The sequence below is a fragment of the Marmota marmota genome, unplaced genomic scaffold, assembly GCF_001458135.2.
Source record: "Marmota marmota marmota unplaced genomic scaffold, marMar, whole genome shotgun sequence".
NCBI lineage: Eukaryota > Metazoa > Chordata > Mammalia > Rodentia > Sciuridae > Marmota > Marmota marmota.
Genome location: NW_026000026.1, coordinates 53,285,184 through 53,301,072, shown reverse-complemented (window position 1 = coordinate 53,301,072; position 15,889 = coordinate 53,285,184). Strand labels below are relative to the sequence as shown.

General features: G+C 30.1%; 1 protein-coding gene across 3 annotated transcripts in view; it reads right to left on the bottom strand.

Moving 5' to 3' along the window:
- Positions 1–15,889, bottom strand: part of Slf1 (SMC5-SMC6 complex localization factor 1) — a 71,693-nt gene that overhangs the window by 21,772 nt on the left and 34,032 nt on the right. For 2 of the 3 annotated variants that reach the window (XM_015483686.2, XM_048811428.1), the window contains exons 6-14: positions 14,953–15,096; positions 13,662–13,808; positions 12,528–12,671; positions 11,054–11,176; positions 9,970–10,023; positions 8,984–9,142; positions 8,019–8,182; positions 4,654–4,782; positions 3,932–4,097 (exon numbers count right to left, since the gene is read on the bottom strand). In XM_015483686.2, the coding sequence (XP_015339172.1) occupies positions 3,932–4,097; positions 4,654–4,782; positions 8,019–8,182; positions 8,984–9,142; positions 9,970–10,023; positions 11,054–11,176; positions 12,528–12,671; positions 13,662–13,808; positions 14,953–15,096 (1,230 nt within the window). The remainder of the gene's footprint in view (positions 1–3,931; positions 4,098–4,653; positions 4,783–8,018; positions 8,183–8,983; positions 9,143–9,969; positions 10,024–11,053; positions 11,177–12,527; positions 12,672–13,661; positions 13,809–14,952; positions 15,097–15,889) is intronic. The other variant, XM_048811430.1, reaches the window with a different exon arrangement.

The window sequence follows — 15,889 nt, the reverse complement described above, 5'->3', positions numbered from 1 at the left end:
CAAGAAAAATTAAAAAGCACTAGGGAAGGAAACAGCAGAAATAACAATAAAAACAGACCCACAAAAACTTCAGATATGAAATAATCAGTCATAGATTATATAAAAACTTATTGCCATTGTCTTTTTCAATTTTTAAATTGATTTTTTAAAAAAAATAAACGACAGTGGAATGCATTACAATTCTTATTACACATATACAGTACAAGTTTTCATATCTCTGGTTGTATATAAAGTATGTTGACACCCAATTCGTATCTTCATACATGTACTTTGGATAATGATGTCTATCACATTCCACCATCCTTGCTAGTCCCCTGCCCATTTCTTTTCCCTCCCAACCCTCTTCCCTATCTAGAATTCATCTATTCCTCCCATGTTCCCCCTCTCTACGCCACTCTGAGTCAGCATCCTTATATCAGAGAAAACATTCGACATTTGTTTTTTGGAGATTGGCTAACTTCACTTAGCATTATCTTCTCCAACTCCATCCATTTACCAGCAAATGCCATGATTTGATTCTCTTTTATTGTTGAGTAAAATTCCATTGGGTATATATGCCACATTTTTTTTTAATCCATTCATCCACTGAAGGGCATCTAGGTTGGCTCCACAGTTTAGCTATTGTGAATTATCCCATTTTCAAATACAAAAGAAACCTTAAAAACTTTGCAGGGGGTTGGGGATATAGCTCAGTTGGTAGAGTATTTGCCTTATATGCACAGCACCACAAAAACAACAACAAAAAAACTTTGTAGGGTATTAGTCACCATAAAAACACATCATAGCAGGCAGTAAAAAATGTCTAGGGAAAAAATGCAATGATCATGTTTAACAATACATTAAGAATGTAGCTGAAGAGAAAAAGTAAACTAAAAATTGAATGAAAATGCCCTACTCAGAATGCTACAAGTATAGAAAAGAAAAAACAAAAACCCACAGAGGATAAGAAGAGGAAGTGTAATACAAATTCAATTGGAATTTAAACAGTAGAGGAGAAAAAAATAGATCTGAGAAAATATATGATGAGAAACTAATAAGAGAGCATAGTTTGACACTAAAGATTTCCACTCAAACCACTGTTTACTGCCTCCAAGGAGAATATTTCCTAACTAAGCATCTTAACTAGTACTTATAGTACTTAGGCATCACAACTCTAGCAGTTATAGTGATATATGAATTCAGAAAAACAAAATGGTCCTATATATATATTAATAAAATTAAAAAATGAAAAAATTACAATTCAGAAGAGTTGATTAAAATAATTTTTGAAGTTTGATATAGTAGGTGACAAAGAACACTGTAAACCACAAAGAAAACATGTTTTAGTCCTTAATCTTATAAGGGACAAAAAGAAAAGTTTAGTAAATTCCAGAAAGTATAAATTGTACAAGGCACATTCCTTAACTATAATTTATCATTAGAAATTAACAAAGAAAAGCATAGTCAAACAAACCCATTCATCTTAACAAAACCCCATCCATTTAGAAATTTTAAAAGACCTTTTTAAAATTATTTCTTGGATCAAAGAAGAAATAAAAACTGACAATAGAAAATACTTTAAAAAATAATAAGCATGACTTACATTAAAGTAGCAAATCTATAAAATGAAGATCAAATTGTACTCCAAAGGAAATTAAGTATTAGAAAGAAAAACCAAGAAGAAATAAATCTAAACATTTGAGAAAACAGAAGAGAAAGTAAAAAATTAAAAATTAAAGAGCAGGAATTAACACAAAAAATAGATGATAAGTCTCAAAAGCAGATCATACTTAAAGAGAAAGGTGAGTAATATTTAGTATGCACTCAAAACATGCCAGTTTGTTGCTGTACTTTACACATTTTCTTTATACGCTGGTGTAATTTTACTACACTAAATATTCTGGATTCCCCCATTTTAGTTAATATGTAATAGATATCATTCCTTGTCAAGTTATCTAGACAGAATTGTCCCTTTTGTAACAATTGTATAGAATAGCAGAAGAGATTTGTATATAATTTAATAATTTCACTGTGAAGATTTAGGGAATTATGTTGTTTGCAATTTCATATCATTAAGTACCATGGTGCAATACATTCTTTTTTGGAGGGATGGGGGAGTGTTACTGGGGACTGAACTCAGGGGCACTGGACCACTGAGCCACATTCCCACCCCTATTTTTTGTATTTTATTTAGAGACAGGGTCTCACTGAGTTACTTAGCACCTCTATTTTTTGCTGAGGCTGGCTTTGAACTCTTGATCCTCCTGCCTCAGCCTCTGGAGTTGCTGGGATTACAGGCATGGGCCACTGCGCCCAGCTCCACAGTCATTCTTATGGATTCATTTAATTATGTAAAACTACTGAGTACTAAATTTTTATAGATACTTCAACATTCCCTCCTACAAACAAGAATAATCCCTTCCATAGCATTCTAATGAACAGTAATCACTAAAAAAATCACTTAAAAATTTTTGTAAGCAGAGAGACAAAAATAATATCCTAATTCATTTAATGATAAAAGTGGCATATGAAGACCAAAATGCCTGACTTTTGAGGATAAAGAGACTCAATTTCTTTGCAAACATGCAAAATTTATTTAGTCACTCTCACTTTCAATTTTGTATTCATAAAATGACAAGCCTTACAGTTTTAATTCAGGATATTGTAAAGAATAAATAAGATACAAAAGTGCTTAGTAGATTAGTTAGGGTGTAGTTAGTGCTTGGTGTATAAATATTATATATATTTTTAAAATTTCACTTCTATAAATAATAGAAAGATTGAAAAATTTTTAATATTTGTATTCCTTGTCCATGAGTTGCCTATTATTAATTTGTGCTCAGTTTTCTTTGGGCTTACTGTCTTATTGATTACTAGAAGATATTTATGTATTATGAATATAAACCCTTAGTGTATACCTTACTTGTTGCAACATGTTTTTCAATCTACCCTTATTTTTTATATTTATTATGATGTGGTTAACTCAAGAATATTGGACAATCTGTCATGAATTCTTGGTGTCCTATTTTTCCTAGACATCCTTCTCTCCACATCAAATTTATATCAATATTAATTTATCTTAATATTGGAACCCAGCTTATCACTTCACATATTTTACTGCATTTAATTTTCCCAACTGTATTACAGATAGATGATACACTAAAGTCTCCAAGTGTTAAATTTGCTGTAACAGGTAAAATCTACGTATGAAGAAATATTTCAGCAAATAATTTTTAACATCCAGAAAGGTAGTTTTTTTAAAAAAAGCAAAGCTTCTTATTATAGTGCCTCCCCAAAATTGTATGAATTGATTCAATTTTTTTTTACTATAGTTCTGAAATATATAAAAGTAAAAAATTTTAAATCGTGGCTACAGATTTCATAGCAGTAATCAAATAACATTTACTAGCTACTATAACCAACTGAGAGATGAAGAAGCTGGTCTCTAAGGACATCTATCTTAAAATTAGATAAACTAAAGAGAAAACAAAAAGTAATTAATACAATAAAGAAAAAGTGTATCCATACAATATTCATACAAATATTCATACAATAAAGAAAAAGAAAAGGTGTGTTCATTCAAGGTACAGTCATCCTCATCAACTGTCAGGAGATTTGTTTTGGGACCCATCTTAGATACCAAAATCTGCAGGTAACTAAATTTGTGAATAATGCCTTAAAATAACATAGTACATGCATGTAATTTAAACATAACCTACCATATGTTTTAAAGCATATCAGATTACTTATAATATCTAATACATCTAAATGCCATGTAAACAGTTGTTATACTGTATTGTTTACAGAATAATAACATGAAAAAAAGTCTGTACATGCTCAAGGAAGACGCAATTTTTCCCCCAAAGACTTTTGATTAGTGGTTGGTTGATACAGAACCTACAAATAAAGAAGACCCAGTATACTTTTTCCATAGGCCATTAATCCTACTTACGTCATTAGACTTGCATTTCTCTTTGTGAGAATATATAGTCCATTCCAAAAGCATATTCACTGGTTTGGTCAAAAGCCCAGAGGTCTCACTTCCTGACCAAAAGATTTCAAGAAGAATTGCCTTTCCTGTTATTTTTAGACTCTGAGAATCTGGCCAGTCATACAACCTAATGAAAATATGAACAAAAAGTAAATGTTTATGCCCCAATTGATGATAGCGGTATCTTCAGTCAAAAACACAAAAGATTACTAGCAATGATTTAATATAAAAAAGGTCATAACATGTAAAGATTATAACATAATTACAATAAAGGACAAAATACAAAAAATAGCCTCACAGTTAAAAAAAAGAATCACACTAACATAAACGATAATCTATACAAGTTTAGAGTATGGGGAAAACTTATTAAGTATATCATAAATTCAGTGTTTAAGATTTTTCTTCAGCATTCATTTACTAAAGAAGTTTAAAATATATAAATCCTTTAAAGTTAAATCACATTTATCTATCTGAATAAAGAGCAAGAAATAAAAATGTGAACTGAGGGGAAAAAAAGGGGGCATATAAAACTTTACTGTCACTAGAGTGTTTCTGAAAATGTCTTAAACCCACTCTAAAACAGAAAACAGTTGACTTTTTAGAATATGTATACCAATCATAAAATTGGTAGGTAAAAAAGTAGAAATATAGAAAAGTACAGTTTTTTTGTGATTAAAACTTACTTTTGACTCAGATGCCGTACTTCACTTTCAACCAAATTAAAGAAAAATTTGAGCAGTGTTAGGTGGAGTACCTTAGACCCAATATTTTCTGAAATTTGGTGACAAAAACTTTCATTGAAAAGACAAGACCTGAAAGACAGGAACCAACAATCTATAACATACAGTCAAAACCACAGAGTAATTTGTGGATAAAAAAATTTTTTTTTTTAGAATACTGATGTAATTTTCATGAAATTTTCTTCAACAAAATATAAAGGAAGCTCAATAAAATTTCATTAACATTTTCTTCCTTTAAAAATTAAACCACTACAATATCTCATGACTACTTAATTCCTAATAATATACTTATAATTTCTCTATCAATGATCATGATATTTAACAACTACCAGTGTTCTCTCTTTGTATTTATTTCACTGATAAAAACAAAGAAAGGAATTTCATTAAGTCCTTTTGATCCAAATGGTAAGTTTTGCTCTCAGACTCTAACAGTCACTAAAATTCTTTCTTTCTTATTCACAATTATTTTCTTTTTCATTATTTAGTAAATTAAGGTTATTCAGGGCTGTATTTTATGAGTTTTAATAATTAAAAAAAATTTAGATGTTGGTGGATCTTTATTTTATTCATTTATTTATATGTGGTGCTAAGAATCGAACCCAGTGCCTCACACATGCTAGGCAAGTGCTCCACCACTGGGCCACAACCCAGTCCTGAGTTTTAATAAGTTGATATTTTGTTTTCTATCATCTCTTACAGTCATCAAATCCAACAGAACTTCTGTGATGATGGATATGTTCTAGTAGACACCCGAAGATCTCAATTTTGAATTACAAAATTTTAGTTAAATTAAAATATAAATAGTCATATGTCTTTAGTGGCTACTGGGTTAGGTAGCATAGTTCAACAGTGTATTTTTTTTTATTGGTTGTTCAAAACATTACAAAGCTCTTGACATATCATCTTTCATACATTTGATTCAAGTGGGTTATGAACTCCCATTTTTACCCCAAATACAGATTGCAGAATCACATCGGTTACACATCCACGTTTTTACATAATGCCATATTAGTGACTGTTGTATTTTAAAAGAGAACCTAAGATTATAGCGTTCAGGGAATAATATTTATTACTACCTCCTAAGTTTCTGATTAATTATATCAACAATACCTTTTTATTCTGTCTCTACTTAACTTTTTTTCCCCAAATAGCAAGCAATTGAACTTTATTTTCCTGTAACATAATTTAATGTCCATTTTAGGCCTCATTCCACCAATGGTAGAAAAATAATCCAGTGAGCTACATTTAGACCAGTTGTTTCTGCATTTTCTAAGGATTTTAGGTTTCACTCAACTCAGGCTATTCTCACAGGTTTCTTTATCTCTGGAAAGGTGCCTCAGGATTTCTTGGGTGTCTTGATATTAGGAGGCATTTAGTCCAGGACCATCTCTCTGCAGAGAGATGTAACCCAGAAGTGATGTGTTCCATCTCATCCTGTATTGTGTCCCTACAGAGCACCCTTCACCCACCTTATTCTGAATGACAGTCCTCTATAGGTCTTTGGCCATTGTTAATTTGTCTCTTACTTTCTACACCTGACTCAGCTTTCCTTGTCTTGAATCTACATTATTAGGGGAATATTTACTAGCTAATAAATTTAATTATTTATTTAATACTTGACTCTGTTCTATAAGATCCCAGATCTGCCAGGGATAGAAAACAGTTTCTTGTCTTGCTATTTTAAAAACACATATTATGAGATATTTCAAATGTATAAAAAAGTAGAGAGACTAACATCACCTAGCTCATTTATTAATATTCCACAACTTCTCTAGGTACTTTTCCTCCTCAACCTATAATGAAACCGATTATTTGAAACAAAACCTAGTTATTTCTGCTTAATAAAAAGCCTACTTTTAAACCGTCCAAATTCCATCTCCTAATAGCATCAATTAATTTGTAGAAACATTCATTAAGCATTTATTATGTTCTAGACATTTTCTTAGATATTGAAGATGGAGATATACAAGACTTAGCACCTGATCTTAAGAAAGGATTACGTGAATGATAAACTTAACTCAAAGGAAAAGGCAAAAGGTAGGAGGTGCATCTGCGTTGTATTTTAAAGGATAATTTGGAGGTGGCCAGATATTTGTGAGGTGGTAGAAACATGAGAGCAAGCAGATAGAAATGGAAAACAGTCAATGGGCATTTGGGAAAGTGATGATGAGAATGGAGACATACATGACACAGAGGCTAAAGCATGAAGGGTCTTGTATGTTTTGCTAAAGAATTTCACCCATCTTCAATAGGTGATATGTGAGTCAATAAAGGACTTTCATCTGGAAAATGACAAGAATACTTTGGAAAGAGCATAGTGAGGCACCCTAGAAGATAAAGGGAATAAAGTGAATCAAGATCAGTAAAGTAGGTACTGCAATAGTTTTATACAATAGGGGCTTTTAAACAAAGGCAATGACAGTGAAGGAGGGAACAGATTTGCAAATTAGGAAGAATGCCATATAATATAAACCATATTTTTCCCCATCCTATACCTATGTTGGCTAGTACTGTTATGCTGGTATTTTGTTTACATCTCATTCACCTTCCAGGAAGTGAAGGAACTATAATTTTATCTTTTTATCCCTGATAAAAAGTATATATGGAGCATAGTGCCTGTTTCCCTAAACATTTTGTTGAAAGACTAAATAAAAGCATACTACCTAGCTGAATAGCTTGCTTCTAATATATCACAACCATATAGATGGTATGTCATTTTTTTTTTTTATGACTCAAAGAGATAACCAAAGGTCAAGCCTTTTGCCTGGCAGTAGTCTTCTACCACTGCTATGACTCTCCTAAAACTGAATACATGGATAAAAAGAAAGATCTTCCAAGACAAAGGAGGGCTATCAAATACAGAAAACTTATCAGAGTAGAAATGAGGAAATTAGTAGCTCCACTATAAAAAAAGAAGAAATAGGATTTCTGGAGATAGCAAGATTTGGAAGACAAAAGAAGGTCTAGATAGATGATAGCATGTACAGAGGCATAAGAGAGATAACATATGTATGAAACATTAAGACCTGTTTCAAAATTCAAATTTCTAGCTGAAAAAATATAACAAAACCCTAAAAAGGATATTGTATATAGTTAGAAATATTTATACTTCTGATGACTGAAATTTGATATGTATTTTCATAAACTAATTTTCTTTACATGACCTAAACTTATCCTTTTTATAGTTTTGTCATAAATACAACACACAAATATATTACACACTTTTTCTAAAAATAGAAGTCTATTTCTCTACATAATTTAACAACTATTACACTAAATTTAATATCCTCACATGTGAAATTCCTTACCTGATAAGCACTTCTACTAAAGACCAAGCTCCTTTCATACAAGTTGGACACTGAAACAACTCTAAGTAATATCTTGACATGGCTGGGGACTTCCAAGGAGGATGCAAGTGAAGAAGAGCTGACAATATATGAAAGTATCGACCGGAAAACGTATCTATATTATCCTATTATTTAAAAATAAACAAACAAATAAAATACCGTAGTTAAAAGTAGTTTCCACAGAATTCATTCTAAAACTAGAAATAACTGTGGCTTAACTTTTGCCAAATGTATGTGTTTAGACAAGATCAGAAAGAAGTATCATATCTAGCTAATTAAACAGTGCAACTAAGAGGTACTCTCTAAATAGGTATGTACAAATTAGGTAATGTTTAGTTATTAGGGCTACCTTATACAAAACTTTCATTTTTCTTTTTATGATTACAGTAAGATTGAGTTCCCAAAGTCACCTAAAAGAAACTAAAGGTAAGAAATTTTCATGGAACATTCTTATCATCAACATTAGTCAGACAGCTTAGTTTTTAAATCAGCACCTTTATTAACATGATTAGAAAACTATCTTTCATCAGCTGTTCCTAATGTTCATTCTCTCTGAATATTGTAAATATAAATGATTACTATCAATGTACTAAAGGACTAGTTTACTAAATAGTACTCTAGAGCATTATAATCAAGACTTTATGTTGGATAACCTTATTGCTATGGAAAAAATCAGGTACCTTTTTCACCTAAAAGAAAGTTATATTGTAAATTCTGAGAAAATAAGCCAAAAAAAAAAAAAAAAAAATCCTTGAACAGTACCTAAATATGATTAAAAAATAGAAAAAGTGATATCAAACAACTATTTCCTACCAAAATGAGGGGGAAATACAATTGAAAAGAGAAAATAAACATATAAAATTAGAAAATATTCACATTTTAACATCCTTTGGAAAAAGAAAATAAACCCATAAGACTGTTCTTACCTGTAAAACATTCTCTAGAAGAGCGTGAAGAAGGCATACAGGAGGGATATAATGTGCTTGCAAAGAGGAAAGTTCCTCAATTGCTTCTTTAAAAAACTGACCTTCTATGAGACTTTCAATTAAATTCAATACGCCTCTAGGAAATTCAGCATTTTTAACCTAAGAAAAAAAGACTGCATGACTCAAAGAACAGAGAGTGAAATTCTAGGATTAAATCTCTTTAATTTCCTCATCTGTAAAATGAAGGTAATTCCTATCCTCACTACTTGATAGGGGTAGGCTGTGATTCAAAAAGGATGATGAGTATGACTGTGTTTTACAACAAGAAGGTGATGCAAAAATGTAAATTATTGTTATATTTATTATTTTCTGTTGCCTTAAATAGTGGGAAAATACTTCCTATCTCAAAATAAAAATATTTAAAAGAAATGTGCAAAGTTTGGTGGATAAAGAAGAATCTCTTAGGTGCAAATATTTTTCTTTTAAACTTGAAAACATACTTTATCTATTAGGATTTCTGAATATATTAAGATATCATCAAGGACAATCAACATTAGCAAAAAGTACCAATTGTTAGAGAGTCATAAAATAACTCCAAGGATGTGCACTAATGTAAGACTTAGTTTCACAAAATATATTCATTCCTCCATGGTCAAGACACTTTTTAACAAGAAAAGTAACTACCTTGAATTAGTAGAGTGAAAAACATTCTGAAAGACTTCATGAAATAAAACGACAAATTTTAAAGGAATGAATAAGATATATATTTCACCTGTCATAAGCACAGGTAAGCTTTTAATTCTCAGGATCACTTTTTACAATAGTATGAAATTTTTTCTTTTTAATTTCTCACTAGACTACATTTCAAATATGATAGGAAGTTTTCTTGTATAGATAACACATTCCTTTAAATCAAAATGACTAAAAATAACAAAAGACAAAGCTTCTTTTTGGTCCTCATCACCACCCTACTCCAAGCCTCTTACCTCTACATTGTACACTGGTTGTTTTTCTAGTCTAATACAGTTGTATCTGACAGCCTAGAAAATAGAAACCATATAATTAAAATTTAACATTTTAGGTTGAAAAATATATTTCAGCTTACATAGCATGAAACCTTGGTCAAACATAAAAAATAGATCCAGGAACACATTAATAGCTATAATTAATCTGATAGTCATGTCTGGCCAAATTAGCAACTTTCATTATTTTGGGAAATAAACACTCTCATAAGTAATGAGTATGAATACTTTCTATTTTCTCCTTCTAAATTAAAATAACTTAAAAGGTAAGGTCATTTTTTACTTTGAAGATCTGAAATGGTATACTGTCCTTAATATACTAATAATAAAAATATAAATGGGAAAACAGTTTCTATAAGAGCCTTTGGGGGCATTTTGTATACAATCATTGTACATTTTAAAAAATATTGTCCTGAAAAAAAATCTGCAGCTAATTATAATCTATTGCAATAGATTATAATGCTAGATAATACTCTGATTTTAGAATGTTCTAGAAGCAAGAATATAAAACAAGCAACCCAATGAAATAAATGGGCAAAGAGTATGAATAGGCAACTGGCAGTGGAAGAAATACATGAATGAGAAGTAAAGGTATCAAATATGCTCAAACTCGTTGCTAACAAAGAAATAAAATCAAATCAATAAATCTTTGGCTTCAATAATGCCAAGAAAAAGTTGTATAATCTATCAAAAAGCAATTTCCCTTAATCTAATCAGACATCAAAAGTCACAGTGCAACCGACTAAACTAAAATACAAAGCTACCAAAATTAAATTGGCTAAATATTAAATTAGCCAAATATTAAGCTATCAAGTATTCAGCAAAAAGTTATAGTAGTCTGTAAGCACAATTAATCTGTAATATTATTAGTGAGGTATAAATAGCAGAGAATTCAACATATTTACATTACTGTTGTTAGATCAATGAACTCAGAAAATTATGACATATTTAACACAGTAATGAATCATGTTATATGTGCATATGTATATAATTATATTTTGGTTATATTACAGAAAAAAGTGAAAGTACCAAGAGTACCAAGTTTTACCTGAGCTCTATATATGTGCTTCCTTAAGGCATTTTTTATTTCAATGACATCCACATCTGTCCTGATATCCTTGGTTTTTGATTCTTTGGCATAATTGGCAAAACCAGAATTCTTCATTTCCTTCTATATACACATAAAAGAACTTTAGACAAATGCAGTAAAGATAGTGCCAACATGAATGCTATCATAATGGACAGTACAAAAACACATTTATACAATGTTATCTTTAGCAAAGAGCCTCACAAACATTTATCAAGATGATGCAATGAATAAAAAAGTTTAAAAAGCAAACATTTCAATTTGAGAAAGTTTTATCTGATATATACAAATACAATATCTTAAAATAGTTTTCATTTTAACCTGTTCTAAGTCTTTCCTGAAACCTCCTTGTTTTTCTTGGTTGCCATGTTCATGTCAAACTATCTTTCTGAAAGTCTTTCTGAATGTATGTTCACAGGTTTATACTAGAGAAAAATATGAAATGCTTCCTATCTTAAATACTTAGGACAAGATAGAGTTTCAGATTTTGGAATGTTTGCACAAATAAATATACAATGAATACAATACAAATTCAAACACAAAATTCATTATGTTTTAAATACTTTTTACATATGTAGCCTAAAGGTAATTTTATACCATATTTATAATGCTTGTGGCATGTGTTTTGATTGCAACCCATCACATGAGGTCAGGTATGAAATTTTCCACTTGTAGTATATCACATTAAAAACTATTAGATTTTGGGGCTGGGGTTGTGGCTCAGTGGTAAAGTGCTTGCCTAGCAAGTGTGAGGCACTTGGTTCAATCCTCAGCACCACATAAAACTAAAAAATAAAATAAAGATATTGTGTCCATCTACAATTAAAAAAAAAAAAAATTAAAAACAAAAACAAAACACCTACCAGATTTTGGAGCATTTTAGATTTTAGATTTTTGGATGAGGAATGCTCAACTGGTAAAAACATACTGTGGCTTAGAATGCAAAATAAAGTTATACTACGGAAGTAATTTATCTTAGAATTCCATTGAAAAACAAGCTTTCATATTATAAATGATCTGTATTATATATACCAGGGAAGTATAAAAAACAAAATCTACGTGAGAATGCATTACTCAAACTACATATATGTATAGAGTTAAAGGTTGTTTTTAAATTTCAAGAAATTCAGACTCTCTCCAGAACCTCTTTTTTGTTTTTTCTTTTTGGTTATATTCATGCACAAGAAAATTAATTTGAATATCTTGATTATTAACTCAAATTTCTTTGTGTATTCATGCAAAAATGCTTTCACTATGTACCAAAGATAATTATAACATTAACTACATTATACCAGATCAACTCAAGATTTTTTTTTCTAAGACATACAGGTTATATTGAACACAGCAAGGAATCATAAAAATAAGATTATTTTTCTAGATTATATTAGTAAGAGCCAGAGAAAATTAAACCTACAGTTTGTTAACAGAGATTTACCTGATTTCTGTAATATATATGCTTCCTTAAGGTACTTTTAATTTTGTCATGTTCAATGTTTTTCTTGCAATCACTTTCTTTTTTGCGTTTTTTCTTCAAAGTATAATTTCTTTGACTATCTTCATCTTTTTGCTTAGTTTCCTTCTATATGCATTTAAACCACAATTAAACAAGTATCAATATAAACTATGTATCTTACAAAATCCAAATAAATTCAAGAAGAGGGAGTTACAACACAAGTATAACACATTAAAAACAGAGCTCTACATAAAAGAAAAATCTTCTTCACTTTTGGAATAGGTATACATTAACAAACATTCAGGGAAACAGGTTTTAGAATAGTTAAATATGCATAATCCTCATGACCCACCTATTCCATTCCTAGGAATATAACCTAAACTAGAGAAATTCCTTAACTTGTATATGAAGAATCACACAAGATAATATGTACACTGTTCAAATAATTATTCAAAATTTTAAAATAGGCAAATCAACTAAAAGAAAAGTGAAATGCTTTATCAATAGTAAAACAGATAATGGATATAAGTGTGACACGAATAATGAAACGTATACACTAGCAAAAATTGTCTATAAATTGCATGAACTACAAAATGATTATTAACAGGCAAACCTAAACAAATATTTGTTGGGAATTCACCAATCTGGTAAAACCATAATGAAAAGCAAGAAAATAGCACATATTCTAAAATAAAGGATACCTTTGGGTAAAAGGGAAAAAAGATAAAGTTAGGAATGACACAGCAGGGACTTAAAATTTAGTAAGGCTCTGGGCTTAGGGTTGTGGGTTAGTGATAGAATGCTCACCAAGCACATGAAAGGTACTAGGTTCAATCCTCAGCACCACATAAAAATAAATAAATAAAATAAAGTTCCTGTGTCCTACTACAATTAAGATATACGTATATTTTTAAAAAATCAGTAAGGCTATTTCTTATACAATTGGTGCATATAAATACATACTTAAAAAGAATCTACTTTTAAGAACTAAACACAAATATTTATAAATACTCATACATATGTATGAAAAGAAATTTCATGAATGACATTGTACTTTGTAAATTTAGAAAGAAGTTGTAAATGTAAATAAATTATTTTTAATTTGTAGAGTTTTACCTGATTTCCATATGTATGCCTTCCTAAGGTGTTTCTCATTTTAACAAATTTCAAATCTTTACTGGATTCTCTGAATTTTTCTTTTTTGTGATGGTCACTTAGAATACAACTAACATTAACATCTTCATCATGATTTTGCATTTCTTTCTGTATATTTATAAAATTACTTTAATTAGTCTATGGATTAAATGTAGCCTCAACACAACAATGCAAGTCCCAACAGAAAAACTCAAGATGAAATACAAAAAGTAAAAGGCTCTGCAAATTATATTCCATCTAAGTCAGACTCACATAAAGCAGAACATACATATTATAGCTCCCTAAGTTTTATAGTAAGTTTACATATACACTTAATTTGGTGTACCTGTATGCTCAATTCAGATGTTTAATATTTACTCATTATACTGTGAAATTTATTTTACAAATGAGAAATTTTTATCTAAATTTTATATACATTCTCCTAGATATATTTTAATAATTTCTGTCTTTTACAAAATCTTATTTTATTCTTTTACTCATGTTTAGTCAAACTGAATTTATTTAATAATTTCATCATTTTACAATCCTTTATGTATTTAAAAATATTTTATGCTATATTTTGCATATTTCAACAGACACATCAACCCTAAAAACTTTTTTTATAAGCATGCATAGGTGATCATAGAAGTAGTCTTATAAGTCACATAAATATCAAATATATTTTGGAAAAACATGCAAAAGTATTAACTTCAGAAGTTTTAGATAATCTTACCATGTAGAATTTAAGGACTATTCAATTAAAAAACTTCCAAATTGTTCCTAAAATTCTTTTTCTTTTTTAATATTTAACACATTCAGTGAAAACTCAATCTATTTAGAATTGTTTTTTAGTTACACATAAGAATACTTCAATATAAACTACTAATAATTACTAAGTTAATAATAATTTGGTAAATTAACCAACAGACTGTTCTATAAAACACAATATGAAACAACAGAATTGAACATCATGTGTTCTAGAGTAGAACAATGACATTTTTGTTTGTTGCTGATATCTGAAAATTCATACATGACAGCCACAAGTGCACCATGTTCAAAGTCCTTCCTGTATTTCCCCACATATTAATCAAAATCCATGCTTTTAAAAAATTTGTTATATATGCAGTTAAATACTTGAATTTAGATAAATCCAGGATTCAGATATCAGCTTTCAGATTCCAAAATTCATGTAATTTCTACCATGTACTGTTTCTCTAACAATTCTGTAAGAAAATCCAGAAATGTACATTTTTTTTAGCCTATAAAATCTTACCTGGGTTCTACATATGGTCCCTCTTAAGGCACCTCTCACTTCAAGAAATCCCATATCTTTCTTGAAATCTTTGTTTTTCTCTTGATTGCTATGTTTGCTCCAAACAGAATTGGTTTGGGAATCTTCATCATTCTGAATTTCTTTCTGTATGTATGTAAAAATGGTTTAGGCAATTAACTAAGTGTAATTTCAACATTATGTACTTCCTATGGTATTCAATTTAATCAATAATTTTTTAATATTTCACTAGTCGAGCAAGGATATAAAACATGTCCTCCAAAAAAAGGTTAAACACAGATAAATCTCTCAAGGAAAAAATTATTACTACAAAAGTTGTGAATAATAAAGTGATTTTAGTATGTCAGAAAGGAAAAATAATGTTTGCTAAGTCTAGTAACAATCTTTTTCTTACAAATAATCAAGAAAAAATATTTATCTAATCCCTGTCCAACTTAAAGTTATGATGCAAATTGCTGGGTGGATACAGAGTGGGTGGGGGAGGTACTAAGGATTGAGCCCAGGGTGCTTTACAACACTGAGCTACATCCCTGGCCCTTTTTACTTTTTATTTTGAGACAGGGTCTTGCTAAGTTGTTTGGGCCTTGCTAAGTTGCTGAGGATAGCCTCAAACATGCAATCCTTCACATTCTGAGTCACCAAGATTACATGTGTGTACCCTATGTCCTGCTACAATCGAGATTTTTTTTGTTTTTGTTTTTTTTGGTTCTTGTTAGTTATACATGACAAAAGAGTCTATTTTCATAAAATTATACATGTGTGGAATATATCTTGATTAGGGCCCTAGTCTTGTAGATGTACATGATGGTGGGATTTATATATGTACATTTATATATGTCAGATTCTTTCCACTGTTTCTATTTGTTTTCTCCCTCCCTTCCCTTCAGTCTAATACACTGAACTATTCTTCCCCTCCCCA